The following is a 21460-nucleotide window of genomic DNA, read 5'->3' on the forward strand; positions in this document are numbered from 1 at the left end:
TTTACGTTCACTACATTGTAAGTGTTGTTTCTACCAGGTTGCATTTTAGAACCGTGTGTTTGATTTCCAATATGTTTAAATACAGTGTGTCCTCCTTTTGGGAACCTTTGCACACCAAGTAAGTGCCAATAAAAACAAGCATGAAAGTGAAAGCTCATTGAGGCACGCAAGGCTTAATGAGCCTTGACAGAAACCCACATGGCGGCTGCGCGCGTGCACGCTCGCTTGAACGCAAGCGCTAGGCCACCAAAAACGGTGTGGTAGCACTTTGAAAACCCACATACTAAATTTCTCGCAGAGCAGCGCATGCGCTGGCTCAGCGAGACCTAAAAAGGGGCGATTTGGGACTAGCAAGTGGGTGTGCTTGCCAGGTTGAAAAGGTAGTTTAAAACTGCATATACAGACACTGCAGTGGCAGGCCTGAGACGTGCGCTAGGCTACTCATGGTGGCAAAATCAGTGTTTCCAGCCCACTAGTTGCATTTGATTTACAGCCCCTTGGCACATCTGGTCACTGTACTAGGGAATTTCTAGTAAATCAAATATGGCAATCAGGGAGAAATCAAATACCATTACATTATAGACAGGGAGCACTTGCACTTTAGCACTGGTCAGCAGCAGTGAAGTGTCCAAAGTCCTAAAGGAAGCAAAAACGATATCCAGCAGAAAACCATGCCAAAAGATGTCAGGTCTAACAGGCTATTACTATGTGTTCCAAGAGTGAGCAGCACAGGTATTAACTACCACAATTATAAATATATTTAATGCATGGCCAGTCCTTATATGTGTGCAGTTGGATTCATTGTTTCTCAGAAAGTACTCAATTAACTTTTCGATCATAAATCTACTAAGTGTTTGCTTATAAGGAAGAAAGTGTTGCTTTCAGTTGGGGAAGTATTTTCAAGATGGTCTGTGCTCACCAGCTAGTCTCTGCCACATGATGAAAACAATGCTTATCGTGTATAGCAAGGAAGCGCTTCCAAGGAGAGGGAGAGAGGGAAAGAGAGAGAGAAGAAAAACAAGTGTGTGAGAGAGAGAGAAAACAAATAGCTGATACGAATGACAGCTGTGCTTTGTAACCATGTATAATAGTTCTTCAATTACTTGTTTGGGCTTCTGAGTCACTCTCGAGGGTCGTTGGCTCCCTTTTCTAAGGTGGCACCAGCTGCCTCTCTCTTCTTTCAGCGCCTCATCACGGAGGGATCCATACCCACTTGAATGGGCTGATTCCTCCGCTCCTTGGGTGGTGCTGCTCAGAGATCTTTTTTCAGTGCCTGTGCTTCCTTCTACTTCATCATCATCTGCCATCCAAGACTCTTTGAAGTGGGATCTATTCTTGGTAATGGAATAAGGTCCTGCTGCTGCTGTGATCATTGTCCCTTTTTTGCATCTGTTATCTTTAGTGGCTGGATGGAAAAGATACTATATGACTTTCATGTTTGACGTTGGCGCACAAGACCAGGTCTGCGGGCTTGAGATTGGAGGTGGTTGCCTGACGTTGTTTGTCAGCCTGCGTTTTCATTTTTTTCTTGGCCTTCTGGTCATGCCCCGCATTGGCGCTATGCTCTGGCAGGGTCATATCATCCAACTGAGGTAGGCGAGTTCTGCTTATCCTTCCCAGTACCAGTTCCGACAGGCACCATCCCCTGGAATTGTGTGGGGTGTTGAGATAGTCCCGAAGTACTTGGCACAAGGCTTGGCCAACTGAAATCTGCATCAGCGTGGCTCGTCGGACTGCTTTCTTTATGTTGCCTATGAAAATTCCCACAATTCCGTTGGCTTGTGGCTAGAGTGGTGTTATTTTCTGATGGTGTATTCCTAAATAGGCCATGAACTTGTGAAATACTTCTCCGGAGAAGGGGGTTCAATTTTTTTTATCCAGAGATAGATTTGGTTTCCAGTTCAGACCTGCCCATCAGTTTGCTTCCAATGCTTGCTCTCCTCTGCCTCTAGCCCCTTCATGCTTGTGACCGGCACTGTTTACTTCTCTCGCAAATACTCCAGGTTTAAGGCCTTCCAGTATTTTCTTAACCATGCAGTCAAGCTTCCCTCTTGTGTTTTCTCAGTTCAGCCCTCCCTGAGAGGTGCAACACCCAAGGGCACGTTCACAGTCTCTCTCATCGCCAAGGAGATGACGCCTGGGCTGGGTGTGCCGGCGCCATTGTTGTTCTCAGACAAAAGAACATTGGTAGAGCCGACAGGCAGAAAGTGAGAGGAGGAAGGGAAGCCAGAGGTCTGTAGAAGGGCACAGAGGAATAGGAGAGTCTGCAGGGGTCTGGGGCTGAGGCGGGTGATAGTCTGCCGCGCTTTCTCTGCAAAGAACTCCTTAATTCCCACAGCCCGATCCTCGTGCGTCTGCGCACTGCACCTTCATGGATCGTTTGCTGATTTTATTGCTCACTGAGTATTTACTATTTGAGCCATCATTTTCGTGCCGCCTGGTGCCTGTGCACTGGTGCTTAACGGTACCGAACTTGTTTCTATGTTCGTGGAAATCAAGCTCTCCCAGTACATCCTTATATATCTATACATCCCCTCACCTTCAAGCTCCTCACCCATGCACACAAAGCACTCCACAACACCGGACCAGCCTACCTGAAGTAGACTCAGCTTCTACACCCCCACCCGCCAGCTCCGCTCTGCCAGCCTCGCCCTCGCCGCTGTCCCACGCATCCAACGAATGACCTTCAGCGGCAGATCTTTCTCCTACCTCCCCGCCAAGACCTGGAACACCCTCCCGACCCACCTACGGCAGACCCAAGACCTACTCACCTTCAGAAGACCCCTCAAGACCTAGCTCTTTGAGCAGTAGCGGCACCTCCCTCCCCTCAGCGCCTTGAGACCCTCACGGGTAAGTAGTGCGCTTTACAAGTACTTTGATTGATTGATTTAGTTTCTCCTCTATACCACCTGACACATACTGTATTGTAAAATAATGTTTAAATATATTGGTTGGTTCACTATGCCCTATGTTCTCAACTCATACCTTTCTTCTGTATAGCGCCCTGAACCCCGCTTTGATGGTGTTTAGGATTTTTAAGACAGCGAAATTACTATATAAATAAATAAAACCACTCTTAAAGGGTCTGGTAAGAGTGATTGGGAGTGTGAGATGGTTAATGGGTGTCACGAAAATCCTGGCTATATGTGGGAGCGGGTCTGGGCCTATTTGACATGGTAGAGTTCTCATGTTCCCCGATTCCAAGTAAGAGTAGCTCATAGAATTCAGTATTTTTTCCGTGAATTCTGGGGCTTGTAGTCCCAGCAGGTTATAAGGGATGAACAAGACATCAAGGGGCATATCATCAAGCTGGTGATAAAAAATTATCGCCGCTTTTGCGGCCGTTTTCGGCCGAAAAGCAGCGATAATTTTATCGCCTAATTAACAGGGTCACGCTAACGCCTGAAACCTTGCATTAGCGTCGGGATTTCTAACGCCCAGCTTTGCATCTCTAATGAGATACAAAGTGGGCGTTCCTGACATGACAGGAGAAATGTCGCTAAGCGACATTCCTCCTATCATCAAGCCCCACGCTATGAAGCATAGCGGCAGGAAAAGTAGCGATAACCCCTGTTATCGCTACTTTCCTTACGCCTGCTTCAGGACTGACTTTGCCATGATATCCTATGGAAGGTGGATATCATGGCTAAGTTTGTGAGGCCCTATCAACAAGCTAGCGCCACACTTCGTAAGATTATCGCTGGGTTTCCAGCGATAATCTCATGTTAGGCAGTTAGCGCTAGGATTTTTATCGCTTTTGAGATAAGCGTTGCTAATAGCACGCTATCTCAGCGATAAAAATACACGCTAGCCGGCGATAATTATCCTAGCGCTAAGTGCGCTTAGCGATAATTATCGCCGGTTGTTGCTGATATGCCCCCAAGTACCTGAATGCAAGAGCCTGGGTAACTTTTGTGTGGCGTTGATGCCTGTGTAATGTTGTAGCCGGATGGACAGCCCATGTTGCACAGTGAACTACAGCCTGGTATGGGTAGTTAGCTCCAAAAGAAACTATGTTGCGGAGGGGTACGTGGATGAACAGAGGGCCCCAGTACTAGTGTATGTTTGGTTGGGTCCATCGCCCGACAGTGGGCAGCCTTCCCCCAACCTCCACCGGAGGAGGGGGGGGCACCATGCACTTGTGAAAACAAGCACAACCTTGCTTAGTGCAGCGTATTTAACTACAAACGAAGAGCGCAGACCCCGAGGCTGGGGAGTGAGCGAGTGGAGTGGGCGCGAGGGGAGGGGGTGTGGGTGGGGAGGCTGTGGAGACGAGGAGTAGCAGGCATGCGAGGAGACTGTGCAGGCAAGTGGCGGAGCAGGCACGAGCCAGGACTGCAGCGGGCAGAGAAGGGGTGGGCCAGACGTGGGGACAGAGTACTTGGTTGCGCCCGCCCCTTTAGCCACGTGACGCAGACAGGACCGGGGAGGCTCGTCGGTGACAACAGAGAACACCTCCTGGAGGCTGAGAGGCTCGGACCCGGGAAACAATAGCCTGGAAAACCGCACCGGGGACGCGCAGGGGAGTGCGAGACTTGCACCGGAGGAGAGTAGAAACGAGGCCGTGACGCCAACGGGGGAGGGTGCAGATAGGCTGGGACCTGCTACTGCAGCTCGGAGAGCACGGCGGAGCCTGGAACCTGTCTCTGGGAAAAGGACAGATGAGGCAGCAGGAATGCACAAGGGCTTCTGGGACCCCAACGCACTGTGCAGAAGAGTTGTGAACCTGCAGCCTGAGAGTACAGAGACTTATGTCGGTGAGCCCAAACCTGTCTGGAACCTTAGGAGTGTGCAAGGAAACTTAGAAATTGGACCCTGCAAAGGTGTGAGTTCAAATGAGTCTAGAGCCAGCCGCGGGCAGTGAACACACAACTTAAGATCCTGCAACTTGGAGAGTACAAAGAAGGCTCCGTGCATCTGCTATACTGCAAAGGAGCTTGGTGTATGCAGCCGGGAGACCCCAAGGGACTGCAGTCTTGAACCTGCACCGGGAGAGCACAAAGGAGGCTGCAACCTGTAGCTGGGGGATGCTGTGTACGAGGAAGTTTGGAACTTTTCGCTGCGGATAGAAACGCCTTCTTTGTCTCCGCGAGTGTCCGACACTTCAGAAACTTGGAAAGCTTCGAAAGCTGCAAGGCTGACTGGAATCTGAAAACGTTCGTCAAGTTGGAAATTTCCCGGAACTGATAAACCCACAACACTCACTCAAGTGTTTCGTTTACTGGAAATCGTAAAGGACAGCCCACCAGGACGAGGAAGCTGGAATATTTAATTGTTACAAAGTAACTTGGGAAATTTAAACAGGGTTTTGGAATGAGAAAGGCTGGAGTACAGGAAAAGAGGTGTGCACGGGAGAGCGGCGCCAAGATCTTTAAACAGCTGCTGGGAACCCGAGCCGGGGCTGACCTGCACTCCGGGAATGCGGGGAGATCAGTGCGATAGCAGGCGGTCTGTGGAAGTCTGTCACCTGAGCATGTAAACAGCTAAACGGAGACCGGCGCCAGGGCCAACGACTGGCAAAGCCACAGGGAGGGGCTGTGGTGCAAACACTCCCTTGACTGTGCGTTACTCCAGCAGCCGGAGACTTCAATAAACATCCGAGCAAGGGTATATTGCTCTCCCAGGCCTGCCCATTGATCAGAACATCACACGTGCCGCGCCTCGGGGATGACAGGCACGTGACTCCAAACCCTATGGCACAAGTCTCAGGTGTGTGGGTTTGCACCGCCCCCGCTCAGGTCTGAGGTCCGAACCCTCCACCAGGCACCATGCCCGAGCAGATCAGTGTCTCCGAGTTCCTGGCAGTGACGTATGAGGACATCCAGAGCCCAGCCCCCACCGCCACCTTCGCCTCCAGCATGCACAAGTGCCGGGGGGCTGTGGCGGACCTGGAGGAGGTGAGTCTGGGGTCAGGTGTGAGGGGACAGGGTGGGGTGTGGAGGGCAGCGTGGCAGCGAGGGGTGTGTGTCTTCTAGGGCAAGTGATGGAGGGAGAGGGACATTGGGGCAGAGATGAAAGTAAGTTAAGGGGATGTGACTGGGAACAGGTGGGGTGGTGCTAACGTTTGCCCCTTGAGATCATGGACCACATATACCAGTTATGGATTCTAACCTAAAAACCCTATGGAATTTGAGACTTGACATCTTGGTCCGCCTCATTTAATCACTAGGGTCAACACAATCGCAAGCCCTGATTATAAGAGGAAAGTCCAAGGTTAGCAAATGTGGCTTCTGGAGCAAGTTGCATTGCTCGTGGGGTCTTGGGCAGAACTCGGGGTGGGGGTGGGGGGGGGGCTGGGGGTTGCAGGTTTGTGCAGGGCACATGTTGCAAAAATAATACCCCCCCCCCCTTGTACAATGTGGTGAGGGACCTCTGCGATTCCCTCATCTAGCAGATAGTCATAGGCCATAGGCTGAAACAGTGGCATAACACAAAATGATAGTGCTTCAGAATGTGGAGTGGCCCCTTAGCCTCCCATATCTCACAGATATTCATTGGTCTTGGGCTGAATTGGGTCCCCCTGCACTACAGGGGCCTGTGTTACACGACTGAGCTGAATTGTGGAGGGCAGGGTGATTGCAGGGGCCTGCGCTATCCCAAGAGGTGAGCTTGAGGGACGTTCTCTTGCAAATAGTGAGTTTGGGGAGATCTGGAGAATGTTTTGGGAAGTTACTGCAAGATGTTTGTTCACCGTGTGCGTGTTTGGTGGGCACAGTGCTAAAGGCTCTACAAGAGGTGAGTGGGGTAAAGATGCAGGGAGTGAATTTTGGGGAGAAGCAGAGCTGCAGCAGGTGAATGTAGGTGAGAGAGACGCAAGTCATGAGTTTAAGGGCAGCAGTAAGTGCTGGGGAGGGATTCCAAGCTGAAGGGCGCCAGACTGTAGAGAGCTGAGCCGCAGGGGGTGATAAGTTGTTCATCACATGCTATATACTGCATGTCTGTGGTCTACTTGCACTATTTATTGCATGTGCTAAAAATAACGTGTTAATTAACACCCAGTTACAAGAATGAGAGGTCATTGAAAGCCAGTGGCTTAAACCAACTTAAAATACCTAGAGTCAAAAGCAGGTGGAAAAAAAGTCATTGAAGTGTAAGGAATTAAAGAAAAGTTGTAAAACAATACAAAGTAACGAAGACCAATACATAAAAAAACACAGTACATGCATCGTTTTAGGTGAGAAAATAAAATTGCCTACACGGCGGTGCATGGCGACAGGCATTTTCCATTCACCAGCTCCCAAGTTAATCTAGCCACATACGTATTAACACACACACAGCAAATGTACTCTACTCATTCACTACAAACAAACCCCCTACACACATTTCAATGTCTCAACACCCACTACAAAACTCCACAAACCACACCTATACACTCTTCTACCCCAACTACTACACAATGGCAAATTCACTCACACACAAAATACAACCCTATCCCATACCACTAACCAATCCACTATTCGCCAACACAACACAACACAATACGTAACTATATCCCATCCAGACACACACTCCCTACTCTACTTACTCCTAACAGAGCCCTTCCATCTTTTTATCCACCAACACCCTCCTCTTCTTCCCACACATATTGCCTCTTTTAGCAATCAAATCTAACACAGACACTCTTAACTCTTGTTCATTCCCTCTCATGCACCACATGCACTCTTCCCCAAAACACATTACCACCCCCTTTAATTTGCAGCATCCACTCCCCAACAATACTTTACATACAAATACTTCTCAGAAGACAAATACATCATCACCTCCTCTCACTACTCCTCAAAACCAAAACACAACACACACACAAGCACAACAAACTCTCTCATACACAGTACCTCATAATGCTTTCCGACACAAACTAGAAACACACACTCACTCCCAGCCTCCTTACTACACAATTAATACACACCCTAAATCAGCTACACTGCCAAGCTTTCTCTCTTCCCCGACACCAAACACATATACAGCAACACATCAACTCTCTTTTAACCACCTCTCATCAATTGGACAATTTAGAACCTTACAACATGAACCACATGCTGCTCCACCTCCCCTAACTCATAAACCTTCCACCCTAAACAGACGCAGACAAAATAAGCAACATGCCATTGTTCACAACTTTGCTTCTCCATGTCTACTGCACAACAAGGCTACTCTACAAAACCACAGCTCACCACTCACTCTCAACCACCATCCCCACCACCTACCCGTGAAGATGCATCAAAATGCCTTCTTAGCCTGTTAGATGAGGAATACGAAACGGAACAGCTACACTATTGTTATCCTCTTACAGCTAATAACGGCACTAAGGACACACCTGCAGCAAGTCCACATAACACTACTCACTCTTCTACAAAACAAAGTCACACCATCACCAAAACCCATTCTGTAAACTGCCTCTAAAAACAAGCATTGGCAAAGCCAATACGTCTCGCCTTTGGGATCTTATAATTTTTTAGCAATGTAATAGTTGTTGTTTTTGCGCTAAGGATTTTGTTTTGGATAATTACAATTTTTTTTGCTTTTATTGTATATGGAAATAAGTTATCTAGCAGTTTGGCTTATCCCTGAGTTAATGTGTAATGTGTTTGCGCAATACGTACATAGCAACACCATACTCTCCTTTAACTACATACTATATCTCAAGCTGAACTAAAACTTAATGTAAAGAATGTTAAAAAAATGACAAGCAGAGAAGTTAAGGAGAATGTAGCATTTTGTCAAGCTGTGAACTGGAATCCTTTAGCAATGCATCAACACCTTGTTTGAAAAAGACTCCCAAGTGTAGCCGCCATCCAGTCTGGACTGGTGTGAAACGTCCGAACAGTTACTACCTGTGGTTAAATGGGAGTCTGCCGAAGCTGAATAAAGACAATGATTTCCTCCTCGTAAAGATCAGTATCAGCGTTAGGAGAGGCAAATGTGGTGTCACTGCAGTTGCACATATGGGTGAAGTTTTAAAAGCAATATAGGATGTTTGTAGCAGTCAAAAGCAGAGACCGAAACGGAGATGTTCAATAATGAAGTCAAAACAAAAAAAACAGTTATTTGTACAACAAAAAGAGAAGCAGGGTTGTCTGGCGTTTAGTAAATGCTTAATCTAATAATAACCGGGACAGAGGGAAATGCGAAAATGAGCTTCAATTAGATAAAAGTATATTACTTGTGGACGAGGCTGGCTTTGGGGAAATAGCACGCGAGTTCAAAATGCAAAAGGCCCGCGCTATATTTATTTTTTAATAACAAGCCGGAAATGTTTGTTTAAGAACAAAAAAGTTTCTAAATCGTGTACGAGGCTGGCTTTGGTGAGAGAGCACGTAAGTTGAAAATACAATTATGCGCCGGAGATGTTTGTTTAATGCCTAAAAAGTGTATCAATTGTGGACAAGGCTGGCTTTGAGAGAGAGAGCATGTGAGTTCAAAATGCTAAAGGGACGTGCTCTCTTTATTTAATAACAACGGGCCCGGAATGTTTGTTTAATAACGCAAAAGTGTACAAATTGTGTATGAGGCTGGCTTTGGTGAGAGAGCACATCAGTTGAAAATGCCAAAGGGCCGCGCTCACATGCCACACGCATGCTTGTAAAAGTAAAACCAAATCACACTGCTGGCACTGCAATGATGTGTTTGCTGGGGCCGCACTCATTTATTTAACAATTATGCGCAGTAGATGTTTGTTTAATAACTAAAAAGTGTATCAATTGTGGACGACGCTGGTTCTGAGAGAGCTCAAAATGCTAGAGGGACGCTAATAATAACACGACGGAGGTGTGTGTTTAATAATGAAAAAGTGTATAAATCACGAAACAAGGAGGCACGTCTGGCGAGTGGTGTGCGATGTGCGCGCGCTGTAAGGGTGCCCGCGAGCGATGCGCTTAATGAGCCATGACAAGAGAGGAAAGCCAGATGGCACCTGTGCGCGTAACTGTGCCCGTAACCGCAAGCTTTAGGCCACATGCAAAAGTGTGTGGTCAGTTTTTTGAAGCCCCCTTGCTAAAAGTCTTGCCAGAGCAGCACATGCACTGGCTCAGGCGGGACCTACAAAACAAGCATTGCATCTACGACCTTCTCACTGACACACAACCTGACTTACTCTTCATAAATGAATCGTGATTGGTAGATGACATGGCTCCAGTGTTGCGTGAAGCCATTCCTCTAGGCTATCACACTATCACACAAAATCGTATAGGCAAAAGAGGAGGTGGCCTAGCTGTTGTATTCAAGCAAACTTAAATATCACTACAGCTGATGACATCTCCATACAGGGTTGTGAAACCCTCTTCACCAGATGCAAACCTACATCATCTTCCTCCTGTAACCTCCTACTCCTTTACAGACCTCCACCTACCAATGCAACATTCCCAGACACACCTCTAGACACAGTTTCAATCCTTATAATGCTACACTCCAACCTATGCATTCTTGATGACCTAAACATTTGGTTTGAAAAACCCAATATTCCCCATCCAAAAATAATCATCACTGGGCTAGACACACTGAACATACATCAGACCGTTAACAAACCTTACTCACATTACTGGACACATCCTAGATGTCATTTTTGCAAATTCAGCACTAATTACCCTTCAAACAATTACTCCAGTCACATGGCCAGACCACCATTTGCTTGGTTTTCAACATAAAACAACACACCTAAAACCACCTTACATGCATCCACATATAGACTGTGGAAAAAACTCAATTTGAACATTTAGAAACACAACTAATCTCCAGTACAGATCTAGGCACAATAAATTCAGTTAAAAAATGATATGAGTGGCTATAGGAAGCTTTTGATAGCCTTATACCACTAAGAACAACACAACAGAACAAAAGAAAACTGGCACCTTGAAGAAATACAGAGCTAAAAGAGAGAAACAGCAAATTAGAAAGCTGCATTGCACCTGGTTCAAAACAATCACAACCAATCAAGACAAACTTCACCTACAGTAATGTAACAGATTATGCAAGTCATCAATCAAAAAAGCTAAGAAAAATACTATTCAGACAATTCAAAATGCTAAATGTGCAAATAAAGAATTCTTTTAAATTCTCAATGAGTTTCGTAAACCAAATTGCCTTGAAGGAGCTCAACCCATTACTCAAGATTTCTCAGACAAACTGGCAAATCATTACATGACCAAAGCAGACATGTTAGACTCCTATTTGAAAGAAAGAAAAACCACCAGCACCAATGCTTTTCCAAAAAACACCCACCAAGAGTACGCTAACCCAGCCTCTGCATTCCTTCCAACAAATATCCCACAATTAATTTATAGACTTGGTCAAAGCTAGCAGGCCCGCCGGCAGCCTTTCTGACCCATGTCCACCACAAACCTTCAAGAACATTCTTCTAACTACCTCTGCTGCCACACCTGTAAGAAGAATCAACAGTTCTTTAACTACGGGAATATTTCCAGAAGATCTAAAAAAGTTATACTTGTGCCCATTACCAAAGAAAACAAACCTGGACCCACTTACTACAGACTGATTACAAACGGACCTTTCCTGGGCAAACTGATAGAGCTTTATTCGGCCAGATGTCATAATTCATTGAAGACTTTTCCATACTTTTAGACTTCCAAACAGGATTGGCTCCAGTAAGAGGCACATAATCTGCCTTCATTGCCATCTGGGATGACCTTAAGAACACAGTTGACCAGAGGAGTTTACTGCACTACTTCTCTTTGAACTCTCAGCTGCCTTTGACATGGTTGACCATGACACTCTAACACAAAGACTCTACGAAGCTGGCATTGAAGGGACTGCTCTCAACTAGATCACATCCTACCTTCAAAACAGAACTAATGTCATCCATACTCTCCCTTTCACATACGTCATAAGGGAAGAGCTACACAGACAGAAACGGGGAGAACGAGCTAACCCTAGCTATCACGTGACACACCGGTACAGTCGCAATGGTGCACAATACAGCCCATTGGAACAAACCAGTAGTAGATTTACGATCTTAGCAAGGTCAAGGGGTTCCAGGGACTAGGCAACCAATGCAATCACCCTTTGTAAACAGTAATGATACTTTACAATGATGTAAAAAGTCATTCATCGATGATATATTTGATGTACATTATGGAATGTTGTATGCAAAACCCTAATAAAAAAATTCAAACAAAAAAAAATCCATACTCTCTCTTTCTCATCCAAACTGTACTTCACAAAAGCAGGGGTCACTAAGGGCTCCATCATCACACCCATGCTTGCTTTTCATTACTGGCACTGATCAATGAATTTCACCTCATATGCTCTAACTATGCAGCTGACACACAAATACTTCTTAAACTGGAAAGCCCCAAGGACATTGGAAACTCACAAATTTTCAGTTGCCTTAGAGCCATTTATCAGTGGATGACATGGAGCCATCTCAAACTGAATGCTTCCACAACGGAAATACTCTTGTGTGGCGATTAGAAAAATTATGACCCACTCGCCGCCTGGCCTGACAATCTGGGAACACCACCCTAATGTATCTAAGGAAGTAAGAAACCTCAGAATTACCATGACGCCAAGCTTGCAATGAATTCCCAAGTGGACAAATTAGTAAGATCAAGCGTCATTCCTATAAAAACTCTGCAATGCATCTTCCCCCACCTGGGATTTCCACACAAGGTCCAGGCTACTATCTCTCTTGTTCTGTCTAAAATCGATTACGCCAATAGCTTTTACCACGGATTATCTTTAACAACTATGAAAAGACGGATTCAGAACTCTGCTGCCAGACTACTCCTATGTGTAAAGCCAGAAGAACATATGTCCCCTGCCTTGAAGGCCCTACATTGGTTACCCCTTGCCAGAAGATCAACATTCAAACTGCTTTGTATCACCCACAAAGCGATAAATGAACAGGACCACTCTTCATCAGGAATAAAATCAACAAATGCATTCAACAAAGTGACCTATGCTCTAGATTGTCACCTCACCTCAAAATCCCACCATAGAAGAAAAAACCCATAGATGGCACATCCTTCTCTGTTCAAGCAGTCAAACTATGGAACTTTTTACCCTCAAACATAAGATCCACGGATAGCTACCTTATCTTCAGAAGACTATTCAAGAGTTGTCTCTTTCCCTCATAACAACTATAATTAAACATACATATACAGCATATTTCCCTCATAACAACTATAATTAAACATACATATACAGCATATCCCTGTGTATATAATAATTAGTTTGAACTATATATGTGTACCTAGATATGTGTATTCCTTTGTATAAACTTGTATAATAATTATGTTTATAAATATATAGATATTCATATGCTCTGCTTAACAAATGTACATATTACTTATGCAGAAATACCAAGGTCCAGGGATCCCAATTCTGGAGGGGATTGCCCAATTTATATGTGACTTATTCCCTGTGGAGGATGACTCAAGACACTGGACCTCTATGGTCTCAAAAAAGTACATGCATTCAGTTGTGAGTCAATTCACTCCTTCTCAATTAAGTTTAAAAGTGAAGAAAATCAATATAGATTGATAGGTCAAAATTATTATTTTATTTGTTCAATCAATCTATATTGATTTTCTTCACTTTTAAACTTAATTGAGAAGGAGTGAATTGACTCACAACTGAATGCATGTACATATTACTTATGGTTATATTCTTTTATTTTTAACATGTATATAGGTTAAGGCATAAATAAGTACATTTTTATCATAACTATTTATCTACATTGCTTCACTATCAAATTACAACCCTCCCAACAAAAATTAATTATAAAAACATATAAATTGGCTTAAATTCCAGCTACACTTAAAATTCTGAGTTTATTAAATACAACTTAAATCTACATATATTACCTCCCTTATACATGTATACCTTCCATGTACTTATGTATCTTCATATTTATTACTTTACTTCTTATTCAGCATCTCCAATGCACTACCCTGCCTATACCGCTTTCAATGTATCCTTTACCTCAACTTTCTGACTCATCCCAAACCTCATTTTCCTACTCTCTCCAATGCACTACCCTATTTATCACCATATACCTCTCTCAGTATATCCTCTACATCTACTGTCTAACTCATCGCAAACCCCACTCTACTAGTTTGACCCCCAAAATAACCCTTTGTAGACTCTTCCCTCTTCTATCCCTCCCCTATCTTTTTCAATCCAACTAACAGACTCACATGTCCACCGCTCAAACTAATTTAATAATTCCCAATTAATTTTTAGGTTCCAAAGTAGCATACTACCTGTCGAAAAGCGATTCAACACCTCATCAGGGGTAGCACGCGCTATATAAATAAAAACCCATCCCTCTTCTGTCCCTCCACTATCCTATTTCAATCCACATACCAAACTCACATGTCCACTGCTCAAATTAATTCCATATCTCCCTATACTAATACACCACTAATTCTTTTTGGGTTCCGGAGTAGCATGCTACTCGGCAAAACTCGATTTGACGCCTCGTATGGGATTGTAAGTGCTATATAATTACAATTACAATCAACAACCATAAACAGTTGAAGCCCTCACTGGTAGATTGCAGCAGCTCACACACTTTCATTAGTAGTACACCACAGTGGATGCAGTGATTAGGGCACTATATCATGCTATGCCAGACCCATGTTCTACTACAGTAAACTGGGCAGCATGATGATGGAAACCAGGCCACCAGTCAATGACCTCAGATGGTTCAGCATTGCAGGGTGAGAGCCAGTATTGACAGAGCAAGGCTAGAACCCATAAACATGAGTCAGGCTGAGATCCAGAGGATACACGGGCTCAATATGGGCACCATCCAAAACACATTTTCATCATTACGGATACCCTGGATCCCAACATAGGAATCTACTGCTATCCCCACTTGCTGAAAATGCTAGCAGTCCTTGAAAGTTTTGCAACTGGCACCGCACAGTGGACAGTAGGGTTGATGTGTGGCATTCCTCAGTCAACCTTCAGTGTGCAGTATATAGAGTTCCCCTTGAATACCCACAGTGCTGATGCCATAAAAAAACACATCTGTGCTACAGTAGGATTTCCTGATATATTAGGGGCAGTTGAGTGCACTGATGTACACCTGGTCACCTCACATAGAGAGAAACACGTGTGCTGCAACCGTAAAATTGCCATTACAAATTAATGGGGTAACCTAATAAACGTCACAAGACCTGGTTACAATGCAGTAATGAAAACAGTGGTCCGTGATTGCTTTAGAGAAGAATAACTTATAATTTATCATGTGTGTGTGTAGCTTAAATAAGTCAAACACTGGTAAAAAATACCAAAAATAAATGCAACAACATACTCTGCTGTCTAAGATAGCATTGTTCCAAACGTACAGTCAATGTAAAACACAAAAGCGCCAAATAATTGTTTAAGTTCAGTATATTTAATTTCATATACTTGAAACAGATCAAAATTAATTTGACAAAAGGAAGGTACAAAGGCTGCTCAAAGGAAGTGAGAAGAATGGGTGTGCTCGTGATGGGTAGGGAAAAGTGAATAGTCACAAATATTCAGAGTTTATACATTTTTACTGCTTTAGCAATGGACTGGTAAAGAGACCAGTACAGAAAGGCCTGTCCCAAACAAATCATTTGTAACATTTTTTATATACTTTTTGTAAATGCATAAATCGAACATCAAACGAAGGGGATGGGATGTGATACAGGCTGTTAGTGGGTGGGGTGTGTCGACGTTTCAAATCGGCATGTGCATAGAGGGTGACTTAAACCTCCGCTGCGAGTCTTCTTCAGGATGAAGGAGGGCGGGGGGCAACCTAATCCTGGTGCCACACAGGCATCTCAGGTGCAATACTGGAGGTTGAGTAATTAATGGCTCTGTCAGGGTTTTCCAATAGTATTGAGCTGAAATCTACTCGTGAGGGCCCACCTTGTGAAGTCCTCACCGGTATTTAAAACCGTAAATTAGTTTGACATGGTCCTCCGACAACTGAATTAATCTGTCAAGACCTTGAAAGAAAAACCGGGCGTCGCACGCCTCGTAGAATCCCTTCTGCCAAGTTCAAGTGTACCTTCCTTTTGTCAAATTAATTTTGATCTGTTTCAAGTATATGAAATTAAATATACTGAACTTAAACAATTCTTTGGCGCTTTTGTGTTTTACATTGACTGTACGTTTGGAACAATGCTATCTTAGATAGCAGGGTATGTTGTTGCATTTATTTTTGGTATTTTTTTACCAGTGTTTGAATTATTTAAGCTACACACACATGATAAATTATGATTTATTCTTCTCTAAAGCAGTCACGGACCACTTGTTTTACTACTGCAACCGTAAAATTGAGCATTCTATTAATGTGCAGATGCTGTGTGATGTAGACCTGTGTGTACTGAACTGCTGTTTAGTTCCCTGGATCAAACCACAATATCATAATCCTGCAGAGAAGTGACATTAGTCATACTGTGGTGACAGATCGCGTGCATCATACTGGGCAGTGAAATCAACCTTTCATCCTCAAGATTATAATATATTATAATTTTTGTAGCTCAGTCTCAATACATACTAGCAATACCATTAGAGCGTTGTTAGGATCTATGGCAGCACCTATATGGATAATGGTGAATACGTGTAACACATTTTATCAGTCACTCTTCACAGTGATGATGATTCTCAGCCAAGTCATCTTTGTAACAAGCACATGTACCATTCCATTCCATTACCGCTTTCATGTCTTTTACCTTGGATTCCAATGACCTTGAGCCCTTCTGTCATGTCTTCCACTCCAGACATGTTGAGGATGGTCAAGATTTTGTCATCCTACTGCTTCAAGTAGAGCCAAGGTGGAGAATTACCACCAGTTGCCATGATTTAGAGCTTGTGCTTCACAAGTCACTTGAGAACCTTGCCTTTCAAGGTTTGGACCCTGTTTTTAGGTTGAGCCGGGGTAGCGCATGCGCTGCTCTGCGAGGCATGCTGTATTCAGGTATGGACTTGAAGCTCTGCCAGTTTTCCACCCATCTTTTCAACTGGCCCCTATTACAGTCCTTTCTTAATGGTTGCTTTTGATTCATGAATAGGCCTAGTAGTCCCTCCTTAATACCACCATGTCTGCATTTGTAACCTCCCATGAGGACTGGACTTAACTTGTGGTGCTACACGGTCTGTTTTATCTGCAGTAAGTGAGCACTATTTTTATGTTTTACTTTAATGATTTTCCCCTAGTGCAGGCATGACGTGCTTTCCTGCAAGGGTGCCCACTTGATCACTTGAATAATTTAGTTTAATATGCATGGACGCCGCACTTGATCACGGTGCCTGCTTAATTTAATATGCATGGGCACCATGCATGGTGTTGTAGCACGGTGCCCATTTGAGCATTATTGTTTTTTTTTATAACTCCTCAAACAAGGCCCTCCCAGTTGCCTGTCTGAGGGCTGGGCCGCCACCAATGTTTTAATAAATTCAGTTAAAAACGGACGCCGCTTTTTTATTTGCCATCACCCATGCTCTAGCTTTAAACAGCTTAAGCCAAAATGTGGGTGCCGCAATTACTTCAAAAGGACAGAAATAGAGGAAAAAATTGCATTTTTTTTCTATTTCTTTTTAAGCAATCGCTGCACCCGCGCTTTAGCTTAACGTGTTGAAAGCCTAAGCATGGGTGCTGCCATTGTGGCAAAAGTAAACATAGAAAGAAAAAAAACGTGTGGCTGCCATCTTTTTTCTATTTTCTTACTTTTGTTACAATTGCGGCACTTGCGGCTTTAGCTGTAAACATTGTAAGCTAAAGCGCGGGTTCTGCAATTGCTTAAAAAGTAAAGAAATAAAAAAATGTGGAAATAAACAATTTTTTTCAATTTTTAAGCAATCGCGGCACCTGCCCTTTAGCCTATGATGTTTACAGCTAAACCGTGAGTGCCACAAAGGTCTGGCATTTGTGAGAGTTTGAGGTATTGGCATTATAAATAACAATGCCTTTTATTTATTCGTTTTGAAAATCTGCAAGCGACACACACCACTTGCAGGTTTTCAAAACACATAAATAAAATGCATTGTCATTTACAATGCCAATACCTCAAAGTCTCACAAATTAGAGATTTATTTCATTACAAATGCTTGTTAATGTTCTCAACATCATGTGGCTATGTTGATACTGTATTGATTTTGTCTGTTCTCTCCGTTCAAGGACTTGTTTGTTTTTATGTGGCATCTTCAGCATTAGGTTTAATGTTTCACCAGCTCTTTGGCCACAACCTCCAGTTCAGGATCCGTAAACTTGTACATCCTTCTCCTGCTGGGGTCCATGATGGGAGAGTTTTGAGGTTTTCTGCTTGTGATGAATAAGTGATAGCTGATCATGACGATGGATTTTGTTTGTCTTGTTTCAAGGTGCTTTATCCACACAAAATGTGTGCCTATACACTCCCACCCATGCAGGCAGGAGTTGTTGGTGTTTGTTGGGAGTGTCCTGAGGTCGTTATGTGTATTTCTCTGACTGTTTCTATTCTCTATGGATACATTTCTCGCTCCAGGAACTTCTAAAGCATGAAAATGGGTACTTCCTGATTTTTTGTGAATTTGCTATTTATTTATCGGGTGCGGTATTTACCACACATTGTAAATGGCATGTATTTCGGTATCTAGCCCATGCGGTAAATACCAATTCTGCTGGTCACGGTAAAAGTTGATATTCAGTCTAATATAACATCTGTTATTTCCCAAACCCAATGGAATCAGTATTTACCAGCTATGCAAGTTTTATGGTTTTTGCCACCAAACTCATAATCGAGACCAAAGTGTTGTTTTCTCAAAGCTAGGGCTGACTGTAGGTGTCATAAACGATGTGAGACTGCCTGGCAGCTAAGTAGAGCTAGTTGAGTTGGCGGGTGCAGCTAAAGCTGCAAAATGCTGTTCTAAATGACTGACCTTTTAGTGCCTGAGAGGCAATGGTGCAGGAGTCGAATCTGTGGCCTGAAGTGCATGGGCTGAGATTCGACGGAATGCAGCTGGAGGTAAATATGAGGTCTGAGCTCTTCCGGGGTCAAACTGGAGTGGACGAAGTGCATCATGAGCTGCAGGAAAGGACATAGAAGTGCACTGGGTTTAGGGTTGCCACCAGACTCCATGTTATCAGAGAACATGCTTCCCGGCCAAGCCTTTTGTGTGACAGCCTACATCATCCTGAGCATTGCAATCTTTTTTGCGTCCGTTGAACTAATCGGTGTAACTCACCTGACTGCAACAATTTTTAGGGAAAAAATCCAGCGCTGGCAGCAGTGTCTATGATGACTTGGAGTGAGGTGGTCACCCTAACTGCATTGAACGTTAGATTTTTAATATCACATAATTGATGGATTTGTGTTAGGGAGCTCGGATAAACTCTTGTAAGACACAGATGTTACAATCTAGTCTGTGCAGTAACTAGCAACCAAACTAGGGAACTTTCCAGCAGAGCAAATTTTGAGGCTGGTCCAAAACACACTTTGTGTATCGGGGTGTTAGGGAAAAAGCTTGTATAATTCTGCACTGTAGGTAATGTTCGTTCTCAATACAAGTTCTACCCAGTTCGTGGTAGTATATGGTCCTTCTGGATGTGACTCTTTTGTTACGACCAGTGCCCATTTGAATAGCTGCAGGGGACTATGGAGATTGTGCCACACTACTTTCAACCATTGTTTAAATGCTTGTGCATAAATTGCTTGGAAGCACATGGTACCCCCTTTCTGAACTGTCGCCCACCTTGGTATGAGGGATTTCCTGTGTTTTTCAGCTTGTACATCACCAAGGTAGGAGATAAGCTAACCCGGGGACAGTTACTCCTTTATTTCAGAACGTTTTTACTTTGTCCCATTAGCATGGTGCCAGGCCCTCCTATAGCATTCAGCTCTTCTTTCTGGCGGAATATCCTTTACTCCAGAAGTGTTCTGATTTGAGTGTGTCAGAGGTTCAATACTTCTACCTCTTTCTGCCTTTGAAATAGGCAAACTTCAAAGGAAAGTCTTTGTAGTGCACAAGACCCTGTATTTTCCTGACCTAGCTCCAGACACACTTCAGACTTCTTTATGTGAAGACAGGCACAGCCCTATTCAGGTGGCAATGACAACTCCTCCCACCACTCTAGCTCAGGAAGGCCCATCAGCCTGGTGATGGCCCATCAGGATATGGAAGCACACCTCCGCTCCCTTTGTGTGACTGTCTTGAGTGAATGCACAAGAGCCCAACTGTCACCCTAACCCAGACGTGGATGCTACAGCCAGGCAAGGCACAGACAGAATAGTTAACCAAGAAAATTCCCACTTTCTATAAGTGCCATTTTCAAACATGCAATTTAGAAACCAACTTCACCAAAATATGTAATTTTAAATTGTGAGTTCAGAGACCCCAAACTCAATCTCTATGTGCTCCCAATGGGAAATTACATTTAAAAGGCATTTCAAGGCAATCCCCATGTTTCCCTATGGGAGAGATAGTCCTTGCAATAGTGAAAAAACGAAATTAGCAGTATTCCGCTATTAGGACATGTAAAACACAACAGCACATGCCCTACCTTTTAAATACACTGCACCCTGCCCATAGGGCTGCCTTGGGCCTACCTTAGGGGTGACTTGCATGTAGTAAAAGGGAAGGTTTCAGCCTGGCAAGTGGATGCACTTGCCAGGCCAAAATTGGAGTTTAAAACTGCACTCACAGATACTGCAATGACAGATCTGAGACCTGTTTGTAGGGCTACTCATGTGGATCAGTGCTGCAGGCCCACTGGTAGCATTTGATTTGCAGGCCATCTGGTGCACTTTACTAGGGACTTACTGGTGAATCAAGTATGCCAATCATGGATAAACCAATCACTAATATAATTTAGACACAGAGAATATGCACTTTAGCACTGGTCAACAATGGTAAAGTGTCCAGAGTCCTAAAGCCAACAAAACAGGTCAGAAAAAATAGGAGGAGGAAGGCAACATGTTTGGGATAATCCTGCAAAAAGGGTCAGGTCCAACACCTGTCATTGGATAGTATTGTAAGTTGCAGTATGGACGGTCATTGTATAGTACTTTGTTATGGTGTGGCGTGGTATGGCCTGTCGTGTACTATGGTATTGCCAGTCACTGTATAATCTGGTCTGATATGGTATCCTATAGAATAGTACGGCATGACCTGTCATTGTATGGTATGTATGGCCTGTCATTGTGTAGCATGGTATGGCCTGTCATTGTATAGTATATTATGTCCGGTTATTGTATTGTAGGACGTGGTATGGTTTGTCATGTTATATTATTTTATGCTATGGCTTGTCATGGTATGGTATTGCCTGTCTTTGTATATGTATCGTATGCCCTGTCATTATATAGCATGATATGGTATGGTTTGTCATTGTATAGTCATTGTACAGTATGGCATGGCCTGTCATTGTAAAGGATGCTATTCTATGGCATGGCCTGTTATTGTATAGTATGGTCTGTCATTGTATAGTATGGTATGGTTTGGTGTGGTATGTCCTTGTCTACTATGTTAGGGCCTGTCATTTTATAGT

The 21460-nt window shown here is 43.9% G+C and overlaps 1 protein-coding gene across 1 annotated transcript in view; it reads left to right on the forward strand.

Moving 5' to 3' along the window:
* Positions 1-4273: 4273 nt before the first annotated feature.
* ASAP3 (ArfGAP with SH3 domain, ankyrin repeat and PH domain 3) overlaps positions 4274-21460 on the forward strand; it is a 360613-nt gene continuing 343426 nt past the window's right edge. The window contains exon 1 of the mRNA XM_085647656.1: positions 4274-5897. Within this exon, the coding sequence (XP_085503782.1) occupies positions 5769-5897 (129 nt within the window). The 5' untranslated portion in view covers positions 4274-5768. The remainder of the gene's footprint in view (positions 5898-21460) is intronic.

Source organism: Triturus cristatus, chromosome 3_2, assembly GCF_964204655.1.
Source record: "Triturus cristatus chromosome 3_2, aTriCri1.1, whole genome shotgun sequence".
Lineage (NCBI taxonomy): Eukaryota > Metazoa > Chordata > Amphibia > Caudata > Salamandridae > Triturus > Triturus cristatus.